We start from the raw sequence: 24418 nt of genomic DNA on the forward strand, positions 1-24418 counted from the left end.
ATGTCTACGGAGATTTGAAGCTCTGCAAACCGTAAAGATATATAAAATTCTGTAACACAACATGCTAGACCTGAAAATGGCATGATAGTGAAAGGTGGAGATTCCCTTTAAAGCAGCACTGTGCTTAATCATCCAAGCCCCTATTTGAACTAAAATAAATACAATTTTTTGTAAAGTAATTGTCTGGCGATAATCTAAAGGGGTTTTGCAAGAACGGAGAGGAAATTTAGGCAACCCCCCTCCCTACTTTGCCGTACCTGTAAAGAAAAGACTAATTACCTTCTTCCCAGTGTTGGCTCCCGTTCCTTCTTATCCAGGTCTGTGATGCTCCATTGGGCTCTCTCAATGTCAACATCCGGTTTGACCTCGCTGCAACCAATCACTGGCCGTGGAGAAGACTGGATCCCCTTGCGTCACGTGACCATTTATCATGACATAAGATGAGCCAGTCACCGCCACGACCAGTGATTGGCCTGATGTTGACATCGAGGGAACCCAGCAGAGCATCGCAGGCTGGGAGAAGAAGTGGAGAACCAGCGTCAGGAAGCTGGTAAGTAAGCTTCCCTTTACAGGGCTGGCCAAGTGTATGCGTATGGGGGGAGGGTTGCCAAAAACTCTCACATTCTTGCAGAACCCCTTTAAGACTCACCTTTTTGTTAAGGGAAATGTACATATTATGCATTCTCCATGATGTAACCATTCTGGAGCAACTTTCCCTAAAACTCTGCATTGGTTAGTTCATCCGTTATTCCTCCCACAATATATAACTAAACAGAAAACTGAGTCTTACCGGTTGGGGGTTTGTCCCTGCATAGTCTGACACTGTCCAATCTAGTGACTTGGTTTGCAACACCCAGTTGTCAATGTATTCATAAGTTTCTAGCAGGAATAACAGCATAACCCAGGGTTACAAGTAAGGATGATGCAGAATTGTTATTTGGTGGAGAATGCATGTAGTTACTGAAATAGTCATGTCGGGAGAGGTGACAGCTCCTCATTAAAATGACATAAATAATAGTAAAAGGCAAGAAGCAAACACATGGTAAAAAAATAATCAGGGCCTACATAAAGCGCACTCACAAGACATCCAACTATTTTAAAGAGCACTGGCTAGATAAATGTACCAATATATTTTTTGACGCTGCACCACCGGGAAGAGAAAAAAAAAACTGATGAGTTTCATCCACTAAGTGATAAAATAAATTGAACTTCAAAAGCATAAACACCGAGGAGTGGGAATTATTTATTTTTTTTTATGAAAAAGGCTAGAGGGCTCCATCCAGTGCCATTATTTATGGAATAAGTAGCCTCCGTACTTTTAAGTGATAACAACCATCAGACGCTGCTGTGAATATTAAGCCACCGAACACAGGAAGAGATAAGGTAGGGTCACGGTGGGGGGGACCATCCAAACCGATGAAAAGGAAAATAAACACACACAAAAATAACACTACACCCAGCATCGTACTCACAGAGACATACACCATCAGACGCCTACCGTAAGTACTGTCAACATAGAGTTAAAAAGTCAGTGCAATCAGATCACATCTCTCGAGATCAGTCATAGGAACAAGATTCAAAAATAGGGACTGGATGCATCAACCTCCTGAAAGGAAAACGTCACTTCTACAGAGTTAGTTCATCAAAATTCAGTATTTCTCATGGCAAGCAACAGTAAGCGTGATGTCCTCACGGCACGCGGCTATCGCCCTCCTGCTCTGGCTCTCAGCTCAGGGCCACACTGCAAAGCAAAGAATGCACCAGGATTCATTTTTGGAATGCTTGAGAAAAATAGGCTTTATACTCGGCTAATATTATAATTAAAAAAATATATATATAATTTCACTCTGTCCTGCTATTCTAAAAGATGGGCCTTTTTTTCGGATCTGATGTAAAAGAAAAAAAAAATCCGGGTAATGAGAAAAAGAAAAACATTTCTCAATGGGATATGAAGAAAAAAAAATGATGGCAAAAGCTGACTACGTGATCTGACCTTACTGCTTTGTTTAGACAGATATTACATTTAATTAATGGAACATGCGATTGATTTTTGATGCTATCTGAATTATTTTTTCCCTCTGCTAAAGACAATTAATTTGATGCGTGGCTTTTGCACTAAGCTCAGCAATAGAACGATGACAGCGGAATGATTTTATAAATTGGCTGCAGAGGAAATTAGCCGGGGACCTACAAAACGCGGCCGAAGCCATCAATTAACATGGACTTTTAATGTCACGTACTTTTGTTTTTTGCTTTTTTTTTTAGCTTTTTTCATTGCTTGTTGATACCCATATCGGCATGGCGCTAACAAAGTAAGATTCTACATTCTAATTATGGCAATGTCAGGGTCATGTTTTTAACCTTTGATATAAAAAAAAAAGCCAGGCGGAGGTTTTATCTTAGGCAGGCTCGGGAGGGGGGAGCCTTTTTTCGTGTGGGTGGTAGATGCTAAACTTGGGCACCAGAAATAATTGCTTTGCAGGAGTCTGAGGCCAAAGTATTTGAGGATTTTCATTTGAAAAGTACATTCAAGAAAACTGGAAAGAATGGCTACTGGCTCTGTGACAAGGAGAATGATTCTTCACAGACCTGCAAGAAAGGGGAGGAAAAAAAAATAAAAAATGTAAAAAATAATAAATAAAAAAAATAAAGCCACACATATGCGCCCTACAAAGGAACAGACCAGATCACAGCTGGAAGGGAGGCAAACCTTTTAATCAGGTCCTTGAAATACAAGCTGCAGGAAGCTAGAATATTTTGATGGACTTCAAACTCTTTTCCTTCAACAATAATTTTCAGGTCTGTAAACTCTTTCGATCTGCGCTGCTGGTTCAGTTCCTTCAACATTTCTGCAGAACAGAGAAGACAGACATTGCCAGGGTTCCAATTAAGAATGAGCTATTTGTTTCTTTATTTTTTTTTTAGCATGTAGAAAATGAAGAATACACAATTGAAGGAGATCGGGACAATACGTGCATACCACAGTAACCAATCAGAATTTTGCTTCTTTTCGAAACCATTCTGGAGGGTAGACTGAGACTGGCCTTGGTCATCACCGCACCTGGTATGGTGACCTCACTTGCGACACTCAGCCCATTGGAACGTCTTCTGCTTTGGGAAAGAGTCTACCAATGGGCTGACTAAAAACGGGCCTGAAGGCCTACTCAGGTTTGACCTCAGCCCACGAAATGGATAAAACAAATTTGATTGGTTGCCTTAGTAGAGCACCTACATGCAGTTGGTTGATGGTTGTCGATTACCTCTATACAGACACATACCTAGTCTCTTCTATTTGGCAAGACTGGACGGTAAAACAGGCACCATGTGCAAACGAAAATGAACCCACAAGAAAATAAAGTCAAAGAAACGGGCAGTAAAACACAAAGCGTAATAACCTTCAAGTATAAAATATACACACCAGCGGGGACGAAATGCATTGTCATTATATTGCTATTGTTAATACAGGTAGGAAAGAAAAATGTAGAGCATAAAGAAATGTGGCAAGACTCTGAAATACTTGTCCATTTGCAAAGTCTATTCAATGCTTTTGGGTCTTACCGGGTAAACATTACATTATGAGGCACAGTATGAGCAGGTTGTGTTTCAAAAGGATTAAAGACCTGTGGGAACAATAGATCTTGGCTGGCGTGTATTTGCAGAAAAGTTAATATTCAGCGTACATCAAGGCAAGGCAATTATATTTAATGGAAACAATTATTTATAAACAAATCAATTACAGTTAGCGTAATTAATTTCTCCGAACAAACAATCCACCTCGACCAAATCAGATAAACAAGTGATAGAAGGACTGCAACGTAAAAGGCTTGTTCCTTTCAACCATTAGGGGACAGGGATCTCTAGAGAAGGGAAGAGTGGAGCAGAAAGGTACTGTAGGTGATGGAAACATACAGATAACCGCATCATATTCAGGAACAATGGAATAATAAAACATGGTGCCCAGAAGAAGACCTACCTTGTGTGTGGCATCTTGCTGTCACAGGTTTTGCGGGGAGACGAGTGACACCTGAACAAAAGTGTCACCACAACCTAGCAAACGGTTACAATATCCAAAAGTAGACTAGTTTGATCCAACAGTAGACTCTTTAAAGTGGTTATGATATCCCATGGTTAATGTAAAACATTGAAATCGGACTTCATGTAGTAGATGACAATCTCTAACAAAGCTAGAACTAGTCCCCTACCTCACATGAATACAGAGACCCTTCCATCTATTGCTCCAACTGCTCTCCGAGCTGAAGTCTTTTTGCTGCAGTTGGTGGCAGTTAAAGGATGGGAATGAGCATGTGCGTCCACCTCAGTGAGATGGACAGAGAAATTAGTTTACAGTTCATTGTTGGCCTTGAATATAATTCCGGAAACTTGATGGTCTCCACAGAACAGGCCTATAGGTTTATGAGATAATTCCGGAAACTTGATGGTCTCCATAGAACAGGCCTCAGATTCTATAGGTTTATGAGATAATTCAGGAAACTTGATGGTCTTCACAGAACAGGTCTCGAATTCTATAGGTTTATGAGATAATTCAGGAAATCTGCACAAAATATCTAGCTGAAGCATCAGCAATATACTCCAGTTAACTGTAACCATGGAGAGGCTAAACTCCACACATATACATGAGTTTCGGTGTTATACATGCTACCTGATCAATCTCGACAAAAGCACAACTCGTGTTTTCAAGCTGTTGGCCTGTAAACCTGATCAGAAGATTCGATTGTCCAAAGGTGGTCACCCTAGTGGATGTCAAAATGTCTGCACCCAAGTCTCAAAATGAGCAGAATTTTTCCATTTGGCTCAAGATTTGGGTTATGACCTAGTGTGGATTATAAAAGGCAGATCTGAGAACAGAAAGAGCTGATATTGTATGGGATGTCCAGCAAGGATGAAATACACTATAAAAGAACACTTAGGGTGGTTTTTAATTGTTTTCCATGCTTTTCTGTGTTTTTAATTTTTATACAGTTTCCATTGCATTTTTTTAAATACATAATGCTGTAGACAGGCTGTTTTTTTCTGACTTTTTCCAATAGACATTCTCTATATCCAGCGGCCCTTTAGCTGTTGCAAAACTACAACTCCCAGCATGCCCGGACAGCCTACAGCAAGGCATGGTGGGAGTTGTAGTTTTACAGCAGCTGGAGGGCCGCAGGTTGGGCACCCATGCTCTATATCCATTAAAAAACTGCAAAAAAGAGCGACTGTTTAAAGTATTACAATATAATAAAAAAGTTTCAAAGAAATCCAAAAAAATAAACCATTGAAAAATGGTAAAAAACTATTTAAAAAAATTGCGTTTTTTTTACCAGCAACAAAAAACGACGTAAAAATAACCAAACCTATGCGTGAAGGAAGCTTTCAGGTCAGTGTCTTCTCAAAGGTTGACTTTATCCTCATTGTCGCCAAACAAATTCAGATTTCTTGCCCCCGAAATAAATACTGAGCGCACACCAGAAACCCCACAATAAATGCAGAACAAAGACCAGACCCCTAAGAGATTATACACATCAGACCCCAGAACAGATCCTCTAAATCAAAATCAGGCATCAGGATGTTGTCCTCCTGGAGTCCAAGAGGTCTTCCTTTTCTCCAGGAAGTTAATTTGGGGATGACCCTAATGGCACGGCGACCACCACATGGTACACAGTGTTAATTAAAGGACTGAACATTTCATCTCAGCTTTTGCTAAGCTAAAAAAAAACTAAAAAAGTGAAGCAACAGAAACCTTGCAGTGTATCATTACAAAGCCTAGGTAAGTAAATGTCAGCCGGCGAGCTTATATATATTTAATGGAAACATGGCAGTGCCTGAAAGGCTAATTATTCTGTTGTGAAATGGGTCAGCGTACTCTGGAGAGCGAGGAGATGATGAGAACACTTGTGAAATAACAGCGGCTTCTGTCATGCTCAGAGTGGAGCCAGAAGACTATTTCATCCTATGGGCTCCACGCGTTGTCATAGTCTCTAATCCTTTATTTTTGTGCCGAACGCAAATCAACTTGGATTTTGGTGTGAAATTGGAGGCTGGTTCAGGTTGACAAAAAAACAATGATTCACGTTTTATTACAGCGCTGGAGAAGATACCTCAGAGTCTCACCCCAGACATAGAGTACTATGTACACGAGGTCTGTGGCCTACCCACCGCCTGGATAGTAAACGACTGAGAGGTTCAGACTACCCATCTGGAAGTACCATAAGGATCTCTGATATCCTTAGGATATTGGATTGTGGGGGTCCGACTCCAGACACCCTGCTCCCATTGATATGAATTGGACTGAGATGCAGTACCAGGCACGGCCACAACCCTGTGTATGGCGCTGTGCCTGGGCAGGCAATAAAGGAGATGCTGCACTTGCTGGAGCACCACACCCCCTTTTCCTAAGCTGATCGTCAGGGTACCGGGCATCACATCGTAATTCATTCATAACTTCTAGCAGGAATAATAAAGGAATGGCACAACATAGAGCCATAAGAATATGCGTTCCAGAATAGTTATCACGCAAGTAGCTACTAAAATAGACTTGTCAGGAGAGGTGACAGGTCCTCTTTAATATAGGAGGTCCTCCAAAAATAATCTCTCATCATGTCTATGGATTCCTAGACCATATTTTTCCATTGATCCTTGGATGGATATTTGCTGTTTGCACATATGGATGATCCCCATTCAATGGAGCTAAGGGTGCGGGGCCAACCTGTCCCAGTGGAATCCACATGGAAACCGCATCAAGAAGGGATATGTCGGAAAATTCTATGCTAATAGACTACTGTGCGGATTTAACATTAAGAATAATGGGGGATGGAATTGAAGTGAGTTTGACATAGGGTTTGGCACTGAATACGCTCCGAAATATGCAAATCATTAGTATTTGGTACAGTGTCTATATGTTTGTATAGATCTTCAATAGGGTCTTAGGCTACTTTCACTCATAAGGACAGCAATCCGGCATTGTTCCGGCAGAGAACAGCCTGCTGGAGTTCTCTTGGTTCCGGCATAGTGACCTACTGTGTTCTACTGACTATAATAGGAACTGGAAGGAATCCAACCGATCCCCGGCATAAATAACAGGATTGGCCAGACAAAAAATGTTGCGTTCAGCAATTTTTGACAGGCCGAATCCCCGATGGTTCCCATTATAGTCAATAGGGTCTGGCGGACGCACGACATAGGCAGATCCTGAGAACTTCAGCAAGCTGTTCTCTGCCGACACAGCTTTCTGGGAAGGTGAAAGTAGCCTTACATTCTTTATATGTTGTCCACCCATTTTCGATAAATTAGACCAAGCCCTCAAATGGAAAACACAAAAAAATTACGGCCAGGAGCTTTCCAAACACGACACACATGTTTCTGCTATGTCTATGTCCATCTATGGCTTCTTCTTGTCCAGTATGGAAGAGCGTTAGGAAGCGATGCGTGCACAACCTGATGGGTATGTGACACCTTTTCACAAGGATCGTATCAATCTACACGGGATGTGGTTAATAATAAGCACGATTATGTTCGCCGTAAACCTAAAGCTACATCCGCATTGATAAGAATAAAAGTGGACAATCCTAAGCCAGGGCTTGAGAAAAAATACACATATTAGAAGGAGGAAATTTGAATTATTTCCTGATGACTATAGAGAACTAGACATGAACACGTACTGAACACTGGATCCTTCAGGTCTGTATATATAAAGTACACAATGTATGTTAAGCTACAAATACCTCTCAACCGGTCAAGAAACAGCACATGACTAGCATCCTTCATATATTCTTTCATGTGACCCCTTTATCGGATCCTTTTAAAGACCCTTTTTTAAAAATGTCAGGCTTCCCCTTGACTTCCTAACAGATTATTGTACCTTCCCCATTAAAGGGCATGTGTGTTTGGGGCCTACTCATTCTAGTTTTCACTAGTTACTGGGGTTCAAACCTGTGACAAAAAAAATCCTTGCTGATTAAAGGTATTGAATATACTCACTTAAAAGATTTTTATGGCCTCTATAGAGAACTCCCAAAAATAAAATCAATGTGATTATAAGGGGGGTTTGGGGTTTCCCCATTTGTAATTCATATCAAAAGGAAACACCCACCCCAGAAAAATCCCAAACCATAGCTTAAAAGTCCACAAAAGAACATCCGTCATTATTCCTCAGCAGAAAAACAGTACCAAGCAAAGAACCAGAGGAACCTAGGTGTACCCAAGCTCTGACACGATAATAGACCCCAAAGATCCAAAAGAAAACAACCCTATTTGGAGTTGACTTTGGAACCAAACAATGGTCACTATGGTCTCTAACTTATGAGTTGGGTCACATGTAACTTATAAGATATGTACAACGGTGACAACAAATATTCTGACATGATTTTAAAGTTGGCAGGTACTTGTTCTGTATGATTGGTGGACCTCAACAATGAGGAAACCCTAGTCCAAGATAAGTTTACATCTGTGCTAAAGTAACCTACTAAAAACATAAAGACTAAATTCAGCTTGAAAATATGGATGAAGGAATACACCCTGCTGGAGCCTAGGCTGTAAAAAGTTAAAATCCAGCAATTAACAAGTATTAGGAAGAAGGACATTTCTTGGAGACAGCCCAGAGGACATCCTTAGGCTATGATACAGTTTGTAGCTACAGTTGGAAAGGAAATCAATATGCAGAGAACAGTTTAGGGAGCAGAAGTTCACACAGAATAAATGATTTGTGTCAAAGGCTAAGGTCAGCACAGCTGAGGATATGCCGGATGTGGGAAAAGCCTATAGTTATTGACGTACCTAAAGTACATAATGAGCTGTTTCAAGAAAATGTAGCCCCAGGAAACCTCTGATGGCTTGTCACATGTCCAAGACTTCATCTATTCTGGCTGATATAACAATTACTTATATGCCTTTTATTTATACATGAACCTAATATGAATTTCTCCATAAAACTAAAAGATAATCGTTGTTTTTGACCAATTAAAGACATGAGTTTTGGATGTGGGGATGGCCATTACAACTCACAAACCTAAACGTGTTTACTAGAAAAGTTGGCCATATACAGTCTAAAGTTGATTAAAATAGACGATTTTAACCAATAAGAATATCTGTCCTTTGAAATTTAACCTTGAACTATCAGTTTAGCCATCTGATGACAGACCGTAGGCTGTGTTTAATATTTTTTGTCTGATAGACTAAAGATCTTTCATTCATAGAAAAATTTGTTCTTGAATGAAAGAACATTGCCAAGAAAGATCTTTTGAAAGAACTTTTCCAAAAAGATCCTTCGTCCATTGCCTGGTTTCATTGAACATGTATGGGCAGTTTGAACAACTGTAACGGCCAATGTGGACAAAAATGTGTGTGGCCATGTCTTCGAAAAAAAGGTTCACCAGATGTTTGTTTGGTCAAGTGCTGTTTAACCATCAACCAACTTCAATCTAATGTGTATGGACACCTTAAGAGTTTCAACAGCAAGGCTACACTGGTCTACTAGAGGTCCTCAGCAATAACAAGGTCCATCCAAGACTGATACCATGATGAGCAATATAATTCAATGCTGAGGTTTATCACTTTTATGGGGTATTCCTTTACAAATTATGTGACCTAATGTATGCGTGCAATCAATACAACAATCTGTATGATGCAATTAAAAGCTCACAGTCTGAGGAGTAGACCCTACATATCTTCTGCTGGGCCCAGTGTACCAAGACAGACCTTAATGATAGTTTTTATCAGTAATTTACAGTGGATTTGCAATAGATTTACACGTGCAGAGAAAAATATGATTATAGGGAAGGAAGCGTTCCTTCCCAACCACTGGCTGCTCGATCAGTGGCGGTGAAGTATGGTATGAGGACGAGGTATTGTGTAATACCCCAGAGTGGCATTACCACTTCCGCACCCCGCTACTGTCTCCTATGGGCTAATATAATGTCATCTTATGCATTTATTTCAAGTCCTGTACACTATGCATATTTATTTCTTGTAACTGTTATTGTTCATGTACTTTACCTAGTTCACCAGTAGGTGGCAGCAAGCATGGCAGAGCTACAGTTATAGAGAATGGAACCCTTCTTTCCATTCAAACTCTCCCTCTAAGGAGGGGAGGGTACTAGTTAGTTAGAGGTTAGTTTAGCTTACCCCCTGCTAGGGGAGAGTCTAGCTTACCCCCTGCTAGGGGAAGGAAGCAAGGGCTGGACACGTCGCCGTTAGACGTGTCCATGCCCAGCAAGCCAGCTAGAGCACCCTCAGCTCTGCTGGATGTGGAGGCCACAGCCTTGGGGCCTCTGAAGCCAGGAGCAGAGTTCCCTGGATTAAGACTACAAAGAGAGAAGTTGCAGCAGACAGCTAAAGCAAAGTTATTCACTCCAGCACAGCAGAGCCAAAGAGCAACAGATGTAGCAGAGTTGAGTTTGTTTGCCTGCCAGAGTTAATGTTAAAGCCTACTGGGAACCAAGACAAAGCCTGAAACAGTTGGAGAAACGTTTATTGAAAGTAAAGTTGTTGTTGAACTTCATCACAAGGTCTGGACTCAATTTATTTCTCCATCCTCTAATTCAACTACCCTCTATTTGTCTGTTTCGGACGACAACGCCTGGGGTTCCAGCGTATCCATGTAGGAGCACCGTGACATGTGCATAAAAGGGACATTATAGGCCACCCTATACCACTCGGCCATTCCTACATCTGGGTACTATTTACTATATAACTAAAAAGTGGCCCTGTGCCCTTGTTGCTTCACTGCAACTGTCATCCCGAAACACATCTCATTTTAAAAGGGCCCCCTTATGGCTGCCGTGCGTCGCAATTTCTATTGTAATCACTGGTCCCCATACACCTGCATTGTTTCTGGGCAACAGATGGCTGTTTAGACAGCATGATCTGCTGCCTACAAATGATCATTTACCTGCCTGCATGAACAACAGTTTCATCTATAGAAAGAGCATTTCGCTCATTCGACTGCACCTTTAGTGGGGTAGATTGTCATGAACGAGTGTTTGCAGGAACGTTCATTCCCGATAATCTGCCCAAATATCTGACCGTGTAAATCCACAATAAGACACAAAGGGCAGTAAAAGTAAGTAAATGGAGACTGAAGAGTGCAGACAAACTGAATTTTCAATTTTTACAGTAGTTCCTCATTGACCCAGGAGAATCATTGGGAAAATCATTTCTTGAAGGCTAAGATTGTCTTGTGCTGCTCTATTTCTGGTCAATTCTGGTGAACATTATGGGTTATTGCCTGGATCGGTTTACATCTTCTCTGCCACAACAACACAGACTCTGATATTAGTGGTGATTTTGGATGTAGACCATGTCCCATATGACAACAATGACCTGCAGGAGCAAACACTAGAAATATTGTCAAAGATTCAAGTTCTTCTTCAAGATGCATGGGCAAACAAATGTTTTGTCCACGATCACAAGACTTTCTTTTCAACATCGAACTGCAAGTTTTTGCTAAAAGCAGTGCAAACACTCCCCTGCTATTTCCTTTATGGTTTTCTTTCTCTGCCTTTTTTTTTCATAGGGACGTGTAAAGTTAATTTACTTCTGCTAATGTCTCCGAGCATTAGGAGATGTTCCTCTGTGGACCCAAGAGAAGGTTTTGTTGATTCAAGAAGCTGCTTCTCTCAGTGCCACAAGTTTACCGTGATTGGATTTAGCTCAGGGTCAAATAAAGAAGAATTTGTGTGTAAATGACTGAAAAAAATAAATAAAAGTCTATGAAAAAGCTGCAGTTTACTAACAAAGACAACCTGAGGTTTACACATAATCCTTCAGATTTTCCCTTTACGTAAAGTGGAACCTCTGCCAAATGAAAGGAGCAAATGAATTCTCGGAGGACAGGCAAGAAAAGAGCAAAGTGAATTAGTTTACAGTCTATAAATATGTTTAGATTCCCTCTAATCTGAGCATGGAAGAAGCTGAATCCTAAATCCACTCGAAGCAAATAACAGTTTCTGACAATTTCTCTGCCTTTTCATTTAAACCGGCTGTCTGCTCTCTAAACCCATTTTGAAATATCCCATTAAGGCATTATTAGTTAAGAGAGAAGGTCGCTTGTTCAGGACCCTCATTTATTAGCTGGAGCATAAGCAGCTGCCAAGAGCATAGTATTATAGTAAATATAATCCCGTATATAGGAGGAGTATTATAGTAGTTATATTCTTGTACATAGGAGCAGTATTATAGTAGTTATATTCTTGTACATAGGAGGCAGTATTATAGTAGTTTTATTCTTATACATAGGAGCAGTATTATAGTAGTTATATTATTGTACATAGGAGCAGTATTATAGTAGTTATATTATTGTACATAGGAGGCAGTATTATAGTAGTTATATTATTGTACATAGGAGGCAGTATTATAGTAGTTACATTCTTATACATAGGAGCAGTATTATAGTAGTTATATTATTGTACATAGGATCAGTATTATAGTAGTTATATTCTTGTACATAGGAGGCAGTATTATAGCAGTTATATTCTTGTACATAGGAGGCAGTATTATAGTAGTCATATTCTTGTACATAGGAGCAGTATTATAGTAGTAATATTCTTGTACATAGGAGCAGTATTATAGTAGTAATATTCTTGTACATAGGAGGCAGTATTATAGTAGTTATATTATTGTACATAGGAGGCAGTGTTATAGTAGTTATAATCTTATACATAGGAGGCAGTATTATAGTAGTTATATTTATGTATATAGGAGGCAGTATTATAGTATTTATATTCTTGTACATAGGAGAAAGTATTATAGCAGTTATATTCTTTAACATAGGGGCAGTATTATAGTAGTTATATTCTTGTACATAGGAGCAGTATTATAGTAGTTATATTCTTGTATATAAGAGCAGTATTATAGTAGTTATATTCTTGTACATAGGAGGCAGTATTATAGTAGTTATTTTCTTGTACATAGGAACAGTATTATAGTAGTTATATTCTTGTATATAAGAGCAGTGTTATAGTAGTTACATTCTTGTACATAGGGGCAGTATTATAGTAGTTATATTCTTGTACATAGGAACAGTATTATAGTAGTTATATTCTTGTATATAAGAGCAGTGTTATAGTAGTTATATTCTTGTACATAGGGGCAGTATTATAGTAGTTATATTCTTGTACATAGGAGCAGTATTATAGTAGTTATATTCTTCTACATAGGAGCAGTATTATAGTAGTTATATTCTTATACATAGGATGCAGTATTATAGTAGTTATATTCTTAACCAAATCTCTTTTATTAAGAGTGCATGTGGTCAGGTAATAGCAGACATAAGAAAATAGCCATATGCAAATGGCACAAAGTAAGCTCGTATAAAAATTCTTGCAGACCATTACCAAAATAACTAAGATCATAAATACAAATATGATAAGACATTTACTAAAAAGAGAAGAAGACATACATGGGTGGGGAAAAAAGGGAAGGGTAGAGAGGGGGAAAGGGGGTGGGAGATTCTTCCACATTACCAAAAGTTACGATCGTTTCCCCAAGGGCGCCATAATTTGAGAAATTTGGGGCGTGTGTGGGATTCCCAGTGGGCCAGTTCCTCAAATCTGAACAACTGGTCTGTTTTCTCGGTCCACATCAATATTGAAGGAGGGGAAACATTCTTCCAAAGAAGGGGTATCAACAATATAGTAGTTATATTCTTGTACATAGGAGCAATATTATAGTAGTTATATTCTTGTACATAGGAGCAGTATTATAGTAGTTATATTCTTGTATATAAGAGCAGTATTATAGTAGTTATATTCTTGTACATAGGAGGCAGTATTATAGTAGTTATTTTCTTGTACATAGGAACAGTATTATAGTAGTTATATTCTTGTATATAAGAGCAGTGTTATAGTAGTTACATTCTTGTACATAGGGGCAGTATTATAGTAGTTATATTCTTGTACATAGGAACAGTATTATAGTAGTTATATTCTTGTATATAAGAGCAGTGTTATAGTAGTTATATTCTTGTACATAGGGGCAGTATTATAGTAGTTATATTCTTGTACATAGGAGCAGTATTATAGTAGTTATATTCTTCTACATAGGAGCAGTATTATAGTAGTTATATTCTTCTACATAGGAGCAGTATTATAGTAGTTATATTCTTATACATAGGATGCAGTATTATAGTAGTTATATTCTTAACCAAATCTCTTTTTATTAAGAGTGCATGTGGTCAGGTAATAGCAGACATAAGAAAATAGCCATATGCAAATGGCACAAAGTAAGCTCGTATAAAAATTCTTGCAGACCATTACCAAAATAACTAAGATCATAAATACAAATATGATAAGACATTTACTAAAAAGAGAAGAAGACATACATGGGTGGGGAAAAAAGGGAAGGGTAGAGAGGGGGAAAGGGGGTGGGAGATTCTTCCACATTACCAAAAGTTACGATCGTTTCCCCAAGGGCGCCATAATTTGAGAAATTTGGGGCGTGTGTGGGATTCCCAGTGGGCCAGTTCCTCAAATCTGAACAACTGGTCTGTTTTCTCGGTCCACATCAATATTGAAGGAGGGGAAACATTCTTCCAAAGAAGGGGTATCAACAATATAGTAGTTATATTCTTGTACATAGGAGCAGTATTATAGTAGTTATATTCTTGTCAATTTTCGTTTTATTGAAAAGAAGCAGACAGCATGTACATAGTGACCATACATACTCAGAGCAATAATTCCAAGTACATCAATAAAAGCCACATAAGGGATAGACACATCCCATAAGCATACATAAGCAGCATGGACAAAAAATTGCGTCAAGACAGGGACCCAACAGGATGCATACAATACAACGTGTCATATAGACCTATAGGCCCTTGCGTGTCTTTGCAGATGTACACCTTGAGTATATAAGAATGTGCTTGCGCACGTCACTTAGTCTGCGGGGACATTTTAACTTGATGGTGAACAGCAAGGCAACGACCTTACCAACAAATCAAACCATAAACTAGATCTCAAAGCACAGCTTGTGGGAAAATGCGAGAACACAGTGTTAGGGTAGAACGTAGCAGTTCAGAGAGATAGGGTCAAATGACCTTTATTGAGCTGTCACTGGGAATGATAGACGGTAGTGTAACCAAGGTTTCCACACTTTGACATGTTTCTCATGAGTTCTGGACTCCCAGCTAGCCAGTTCTTCTAGACGTTGTATGTGTTCAACCTTATTTACCCAATGTAAGAGAGTAGGCGGTTCAGTACTGAGCCATCTCTGAGGGATTATTAGTCTCGCAGCCTGGATCAGTTGTGTGGCTAAATTGCTTTTGGAAGGGGATAGCTCTGTGGTGGGCAGCCATAGTAGGACCAACTCTGGAGACAAAGGTATCACCTTGTGCGTAATCAAGTTAATGGTTTTGGATACTGCAGCCCAGAAAGGCTGAATCTTAGGGCAGGACCAGAAAATATGTGAGAGAGTGCCCTCCCCGGTCTCACATCTCCAACAACGGTCACTAGGACTAAGGCCTCTAAGGAACAGTTGTTTTGGCGTCATATACCATTGGGTGAGTACCTTAAAGGAATGCTCCTGGATTTTGACACACCTGGAGAAGCCATGCGAGTGTGCATAAAGGCGGAGAACGTCTGTCTCCGAGAAGGTCCTATCTAGTTCTGACTCCCAGGTTCTCACGAATAGGGGGACATCTGTAGTATTGGGGACATTTAGCCCCAGATAGAATAAAGAGATCACTCTTCTGTGTGGTGAGCTGGATGACAAGATTTTTTCAAACCACGTCAACTCCTGTTTGTGGGCTAGATTCCCCAGTAAAATCTTGCTGACTAGTTTAAAGTCGGCTAAGCCTAAGAAGTTGCAGGATCGCACAGCCAGACGCAGAGGGTGTTCAGCAGACAATTCACCCAAGGCTTCATCTAGGAGCGTTTTAACAGAGAAATCTCTAAGAGTACGCCACGCCGGTGATGCGCCTGTTAACTTAGATCTTGCAGCATAGGGAGCCAAATCTGCAGGCATGACTAGCGAGGGATTGCCTAATAACTTTCCATCTTTGTTAAGTTGCCTAATCACCAGGCTTGTGCCTTTAAGCAGCGTACGGCTGTGTAGGGAAGTGGAGGTCAGACCCCACAACGCGGCTCTCTGTAGTTGAGAAAGTTGGAGTATCTCCAAGTCAGTGCCCAACGTAGAGTAGCTAGGAACGTGGAGCTGCATCCACCGTCTAAGATGGATAGCCTGGTAATATAACTGTACGTCTGGCAGAGCAAACCCTCCCTGAGTCTTCCTCAAGATTAATCTGCTATGCGCTATCCTGGCTCCCCTCCCCCCCCATAGGTAAGTAGAAAACAACCTCCTTATCTGTGTAAAAAATGAGGAGGGAAGGAAGACAGGCAGCATCTGCATGACATAAAGTATTTTAGGCAATACAAAGGCCTTCAGCAGGTTCTTTCTCCCCATCCAAGAGGTGTATGGTATGCGGAGAGAGCCCAGCAAGCGCTGCACTTCAGACAAGAGGGGTATATAATTCAGTTGAAAAATATTTTTCGGATCCGACGGGATCTTAACCCCCAGGTACGTAATGTGGGAGGTCTGCCATAGGAAGGGTGTCGTGGTTTTAAGGGAGGACACACTTTTCGATGGGGCTGTAATATTCATGGCCTCCGACTTGGTGTAATTCACCTTGTAGTTAGAGACCCTACCAAAAACTTCAAATAGAGATAGGAGATGCGGGAAGGCCTCGACCGGGTTGGAGACCATTACTAAAAGGTCGTCAGCATACGCAACATTGGTATATTCAATTGTATCATTCTTGGCCCTAACCCCCCTTATACCTGGATGGTCTCTAATGGCTTGTAGGAGGGTCTCCATCACTAATATATATAGGGCGGGGGATAGTGGGCATCCCTGTCGGGTGCCATTATGTATGGGGAAAGAAGGCGATAAGGTGCCATTTACTCTAATTTTAGCACTCGGATTGGTGTAAAGGGTCATGACAGCCCTTTGAAATTGCTCAGGGATGCCAAACCTCTGCAATGTCTTCACCATGAACTTCCAGTTCACCCGGTCAAAGGCCTTCTCCGCATCAACACTCAGAAAAGTCAGAGGTGAACCTTGCTTCTTTGCCCACTGAATGGCCGTAACGACTCTGCAGGAGTTATGGTTCCCCTCTCTTCCCGGCACAAAACCCGCTTGGTCAGGGTGGATCAATTTAGGGAGAAAGGAGCTAAGACGGGAGGCCAAGATTTTGGCCCAGATCTTTATATCGACATTCAGGAGAGATATGGGCCTGTAACTCCCGCAGAGCGTGTGGTCCTTCCCAGGTTTAGGCAAGATAGTCACTGTAGCTTCTAGAGATTGGGTGGGAAGGCGTCCATCTGTGAGAAGAGAATTACACCAAGTCGTGAGTTGCGGGCATAAAATATTAGTAAATTTCCTGTAATACCCCACTGGAAAACCGTCCGGTCCCGGGCATTTCCCCACAGGCATTGATTTCAGGACTTTCCCTACTTCCTCTTCAGTAACTGGAACAGTCAGCAAGGATCCCTCTTCCCTGCTAAGGTGAGGCAAATTTAGTTGAGACAGAAAATCATCTAGCACAGAATCTGTAGTTAAGTCTGAGCGGTTAGTACTATCATCTAGGCCGTATAGGTTTTGGTAAAATTTCTGGAACTCTTTAGCTATGTCTATCGTTCTGTGCAGAGATTTACCATCATCGGATTTTATGCTAGAAATATACATAGATTCTTTCCGTTGCTTGACAAGAGCTGACATCAACTTTGAGCCTCGGTCCCCATGAGAGAAAAACCGGAACTGCGCATATTGATATGCTCTGGCATGGCATATATTCAGGTGGTCTTTCAGTTTCGCTCTCGTGAGGAGGAGCTCCTGCTGAGCCTGTAAGGCTCTAGATCTTTTATGGAGACTCTCAATCTCAGTAATCCGATTAAGTAGGGACTGTATTGTTTGCTGCCTTCCCCTTTTAATTTTGCAACCCAGAGCTATGAATTCCCCCCTCATAACAGATTTATGTGCTTCCCACACAGTCGGTAAAGGAACATCTGGGGTTAAGTTCTCCTCAAAAAACCACGACAGCCTCCGAGACAGTGCCTCCACTACCTCCTTTTTATCTAGCAACGTCTCGTTAAGTCTCCATTGTTTACTAGTGGAGGGTAGACTAGAGATATGTATAACTACTGACACCGGAGCATGATCCGAAACTGTAATGGGACCAATCTCTGCCTGCTTTACCATGTCAATACATGAATTCGAAATCAGGAGGTAATCCAACCTTTTGTAAACATTATGGGGGGCAGAGAAAAAAGTGTAATCCCTGCCTGTGGGATGTACTAAGCGCCAAGCATCAGTCAGGTTAGCGTCAGAAATGCACGAATTAATACAGCCCAAGGTTTTCTGCGTTTGCTGGGTGGAACCGTCTGAGGTGTCAATACTAGGGTTAAGAGCTACATTGAGGTCCCCGCCAACAACACAAACACCCTCGGCAAAGGCTTTAAGAGCTTGCAACGTCTGCGAGATCCAAGCTTTCTGACCCCTGTTGGGGCTGTAGAGGCTCGCTAGGGTTACAGGTTGGGTGCCTATTGTTCCCTTTACAAAAACAAATCTGCCCTCTGCGTCTGACTGTGTGGCTGACATTGTAAACGGCACCCTCTTGGCAATGGCGATACCGACCCCTCTTTTGGCCTTCACATAGGTGCTGAGGAACCAATTGTTATAATATCCCTTCTGTAAGGTAGGGACATTCTCGGATCTGAAATGCAGCTCCTGAAAAAAGCATATGTCCGTGCGAGATTTCTTCAGTAAACGTAAGACTTGCGATCTCTTTTGTGGAGTATTAAACCCTCTTACATTAAAAGATGTGCATTTAATCTGTGCCATCTCGCATGTACATATAGACCCACCAGCGGCCATCTATCATCTTGTGCAAAAGAGATCTAAAACCATATATAACTGGAGTGTAACCATTGTCCCTTGCAGAACTTGGGAACATGGTCACGTAACCAAACTTAGGGGGGATACATCTGACAACTCCCGATAAGGAGCATACAGTCAGTATGCCGTCCACCCAGTTAATGCGCTGACACCAGGACTGCGCTAGTGTACCCCTGATGTAAGACATGTGGGGGGGGATCTAAGGTCTTATATAGATCCTAAGTTACCCGCAGAACCCGCTAACCTGGTGCAACATATATAAGTTGATGAATAACATAACCCGGCATGGGACTCCCAGCATAACACTAGACAGCCCAGGACTGGGCCAGGTCGCAAAATATATAAATAACGGGAAATCGGCATGTTATAAGCCAACCTGAATCAATGCTTAGGTGAAGCAATGAAATAACGGGGTGACATGAATACACAACCGGAGGCCCCGGCTCAATAACTGATAACCTTACAACCGAAGGTGCTCAAGTGTCCCGAAATCTGGAACCTGTCTTCCTCCTTGGCGCTGCTGTGTTCCACCTCTGCACTCCCGGTAACTCTGGTAGCGGAACTCCGGTCTCCGCCGAGGGCAGCCATGACGGGATGTCCATGGGAGAGGTCTGGAGTAGCTCCCATGCTGCTGCAAGGTCCCCTGGCACTCTGATGGTACATCTTCTGCCCCCTATGGCAAACGTTAAGCCAAAAGGAAATAGCCACTTGTAAGGGGTCTTAATGTGCCGCAGATGATCAGTGAGGGGTCGGAGGGCCCTCCGCTTGTTCAGCGTCGTTGGCGCCAAATCCTGAAACAAGAGGATCCTGGATTCTTTGTAGGTGAGTTCCTGCTGTTCTCTTGCAGCTCTCAGGATCGCAGCTGTATCTGTATATTTCAGGAGACCGCACACCACGTCTCTTGGATTTTCATTATCTTTCGGCTTTGGCCGGAGCGACCGGTGGATGCGCTCAATTTCTATGCTGCCAGCACTCTCCGCTCCCACGAGGCTGTCAAAGATGGCGGCCGCCACTTCAGGCAACTCCTCGTGTGTAATCTGTTCAGGGAGGCCGCGCAGACGAATGTTCTTCCGCCTGCTGCGGTTTTCCTGGTCTTCAATTAAAGAGAAGGCAGTGTCCAAGGAGACCATACAGGCTGCGGCGTTAGCACCCAGGGTATGTGCATGTGATAAAATGGCCGCCTGATTGCCTTCTAGCGTCTCCACTCTGTGGCCGATCTGCTTTATATCCGACTTAATCTCTTGCAAATCCTGCATCACAGGAGCTATGGCCATAGAGAGGGCCTTCTGGAGGAATTTCCTCGATATGGGAGCTGTACCCGGCTGCAGAGACTCGTCTTCCAGGTCAGGGTGCACCCCTGTGGCCCCTTCCGAATCCACAGACCATTCATCCGGAGCAGGCGGCGCCATCTTAGCCCCGCCGTTGGTGCCGCTGGCCGGCTTCTTATTCAGGTACCGCTCCATTTCTGCAGCCCCTCGGTCAGCTTTTGGGGAATCTGCTTTGTCTCTGGGGTTGTATCTGCCGATTTTCACCATACTTTGCTGGGTTAGAGTGCAAAATTAACCAGGTTGCAGGGTTACTGTGAGAGGAGCTCTCCTACATGCGACTGTCCAGGTTGGCAGTCAGACTCCGCCCCCCTAGTAGTTATATTCTTGTACATAGGAGCAGTATTATAGTAGTTATATTCTTGTACATAGGAGCTTATTATAGTAATTACATTCTTGTACATAGGAGCAGTATTATAGTAGTTATATTTTTGTACATAGGGAGCAGTATTATAGTAGTTATAATCTGGTACATAAGAGAAGTATTATAGTAGTTATATTCTTGTACATGGGAGCAGTATTATAGTAGTTATATTCTTGTACATAGGAGGCAGTATTATAGTAGTTATATTCTTGTACATAGGAGGCAGTATTATAGTAGTTATATTCTTGTACATAGGAGGCAGTATTATAGTAGTTATAGTCTTGTACTTAAGAGCAGTATTATAGTAGTTATTTTCTTGTACATAGGAGCAGTATTATAGTAGTTATATTTTTGTACATAGGGAGCAGTATTATAGTAGTTATAATCTGGTACATAAGAGAAGTATTATAGCAGCTATAGTCTTGTACACATGGGGCAGCACTATAGCAGCTATAGTCTTGTACACTACATAGGGGGCAGCATTACAGTAGTTATAGTTTTCTCCAGAGTGTGCAGTATTGTAATTCGTATATTCTTATGCATGGAGGCAGTATTGCAGTAGTTATAGTAATATCTATAAGGAGGGGTAATGCGGTTTTTATATATGCTATGATAAAGGTATTAATCTAAGTTTGTCAAGCCAACGCACCTGTCAGCTACTTCTCAGAGTCAGGGATGTGCTCACAGCAGGTGTCACTTCTCTTCCCTTACTTGCTATGTGTTACAAAGTGCATTATTCAGCATGGGGAGACAATGCGTATAGAGGATATAAAATCTGTATTCCAACTTGAAGCATGATGGAAGTGAAATTCTAAATAAGAAATGACATAACAACACTACAGCTTCGTCCTCTAGCATTGATGCTAATCTAAAGTTTGATTCCCTTGAAATCAGCAGACTGCACTCACAATACTTGCAGCCATGTTTTCTTATGCACTTTGGAAAGAAGACCTGGAATCCTAGAGAATGACTTCCCCTCATCTGCATTTTGATTAGTTAACAGTCTCCAGATGACAAGGATAACTGTTTCTTGGGATTGTCATCTTCCACAAACTCCAGATATCAAAGCCCTGTACATTGTCTAATTAATTTCCTCTCCCACGCATACAGCATATCCCTTCACTGGCAGTTATGTGCATATTTACAGAGATACATATGGGACAGCTAAGATAATTCCTCTTACATCGATCATACTGGGTTCCTGGAAAATATCTTCCATTACGATGGTCGTCCTGTTCCCTTGTGATAAAGCCCACTTAATAAGTACTGGCTGTAAGTGTATGAATAATTACACCTGACGCTCCTGAGTCCTTAAATCCCATCACTTTAAATCTGACGATATTAAGCTAAGCAAAATAGAACAACATGCATTTTACTGCATGCAGAAGAGTCACGCGATTTATACCCAGGGATTCATTACAAACTTGGCATTTCTGGGGCCCTAAGCAAAGTTATGTCTGGGGGCCCTAATCCAGACAGCCAACCTGGAATTGTTATTCCCGGCAGTGGTTTCCTGTCTGTCCACAACTATATCTGTGTCATCTGTGGCCTGGGCCGATTCTAGCTTTTCTGCTGCTTGAGGTGAAAACCGAAATGCCACCCCTACCCCCGTGGCCAAATTCTCAATCCAACCCTTCCTGTCCCAGCCCTACTGCTAAAAGCATATTTGAATTGGACATTACATACAGCACCACATACCTCCTACATAAAGTAACGTCTCCTCTGATGTAGATGTTCTCTTTCCTCATCTTCTCCATTCTGACCAGACCGCCATGACAAAGTATTTCAGCCGCGTTTTGTCTCTGCAGAGTTTGTCACACAGACATCTTAGCTTCCCTTACTTTACCATCACCCTCCCCCCTGGTAACCCAACAGTATTATCCTTCTGCTACCCCCAATACTGTGCCCACTGTGCTCCCAAATACAATACCTACAAAATAACAGTGCAACGCAGATAGTCTCCAAAGTGCTCCTGAAAGTCCCAACAATTGTGCCTGATAATAATGCCCCACAGTACCCTCAGTAGTAATTATGCAGTTATTATGCCCACTGTAGATCTCCTAGTTTTTATACTACCCCAGTAGTACCCCTCATATGTTTAATGCCCCCCAGTATTTACAATGCCCCTAGTAGTGCCACCAGTATCATTTTAATGTGCCCCAGAAGTGCCTCCTTTATTCATAATGCTTTCTCCTCTGTATTGCCCCAGTAGTGCCCCCTGTATTATGTCCCCCATCAGTATCTCATATATTACTATGATGTCCCCCAGCAATGCCCCTTGTATTACTATAATGTCCCCAGTAGTGCCCCAGTATATTTAATGTCTGCAAGCAGTGCCCCCTGTATTTATAATGCCCCTTCTCTGTACTGCCCCCTGTAGTGCCTCCTGTTTTATTATAATGCCCCCCAACATTGCCCTCTTTATTTATAATGCTCTCCCCTCTGTTCTGGCCCAGTAGTGTCCCCCAGCAATTCCACCTGTATTTTTATGTCCCTCAGTAGTGCCCCTGGTATTTTTATGTCCTCCAGCAGTGCCACCAGTATTTTTATGTTCCCCAGTAGTGCCTCCTGTAATTTTATGTCCCTCAGCAATGCCCCGTGTAGTACGTCAGGTATTTCTATCCCCAACAATTACTGTAATTTCCCCCAGCAGTGCCTCCTTTATTTAGAATGCCTTCTCCTCTGTGCTGTGCCCAGTGTACAGACTAGAGTATGAAAGAAAGAAAAAGTACTCACATCTCTCCCACTCCATGTTGAAATCTGCAAAGCATTGCCTGTGTCCTAGCGGCCTGAGGCCTATGAAAGTCAACGGCGCTAACTGGACAAAATGTGTCTCTGTCCGACCCACTTGACAGGCAGGGGCCCCACACAATTGCATTGTTTGCGTGGTGGTCAAGACCGCCACTGATTACAAGACACAGTGTCATAAATCCTTTAAAAGGGATTTTCCAGTCCTTAGATACTGATGACCGATCCTCAATATAGGTCACCAATATTGGAAAGGTGGGATGCCCCCAATCAGCTGTTTCAGGCAGCCACTGGAAACTACTATATAGCAGATGGAGCTGGAAGTAGAAGGCTACGTCCACTGTGTAGTGGTCGGGCCGCTGTACTGCGGCTCCACCACCCATACAAGTGAATGTGAGCGGAGTTGCAGCATGCTATACCTGGAAACTGATCTCCGGTGCCGGCAGCTGATTGGGGGGCTGCCGAGTGTCAGACCCCTACGACTCCATTTTGGTTTATGATTTAGGGTAGTTTCACAATAGTAGGGAACAGCCTGCCGTATCTCTCTGCATTCCGGCATTGTCGGAAGCTACCGCAACGTCGTCCGGCCCCATTGACTACAATGGGGATTGGCAGAGATCTGGTAGCAACCTGGCAAATATGCAGAGAATCAGCTGGATGAAAACTACTGTGTGCAGCGGTTTCCCTCTGGCAAATCCTCCGGGGCCGGCAGGTGTCAGATAACGTCCGGCGTAGTGCCAGATCCAGACATCTCCAACTGCTCCCTGCCGGAAATGTCTAAAGCTAGTGTGAAACTAGTCTTATATCAGATTTATTTTATATAATAATAACAATAACAACATTATAGCAAAATACAACATAAGATAACATCATATATTCTAATATCATAGAATGTACTATAACATACAGTAAAATACAATAAAAGACATGCTATGTAAAATAATGTCATGTAATATAGTATATTATGTAATATGACACAATATGTGCTGCTTTAATATTATGAAATATATCATACAATAAAATATAACATAATATAATTTACTAAATCGTGTCATATAATAAAAATAAACGTAATTTTACAAAATGAAATACAACATAA

At 41.7% G+C, this 24418-nt stretch overlaps 1 protein-coding gene across 1 annotated transcript in view; it reads right to left on the reverse strand.

The window, feature by feature from the left end:
• Positions 1–24418, reverse strand: part of LOC122923402 (kelch-like protein 29) — a gene marked incomplete at its 3' end in the record, with an annotated part of 166656 nt that overhangs the window by 22948 nt on the left and 119290 nt on the right. The window contains exon 4 of the mRNA XM_044274198.1: positions 2711–2849. Coding sequence (XP_044130133.1) covers positions 2711–2849 — 139 coding nt within the window. The remainder of the gene's footprint in view (positions 1–2710; positions 2850–24418) is intronic.

This window comes from Bufo gargarizans, unplaced genomic scaffold, assembly GCF_014858855.1.
Source record: "Bufo gargarizans isolate SCDJY-AF-19 unplaced genomic scaffold, ASM1485885v1 original_scaffold_1573_pilon, whole genome shotgun sequence".
Lineage (NCBI taxonomy): Eukaryota > Metazoa > Chordata > Amphibia > Anura > Bufonidae > Bufo > Bufo gargarizans.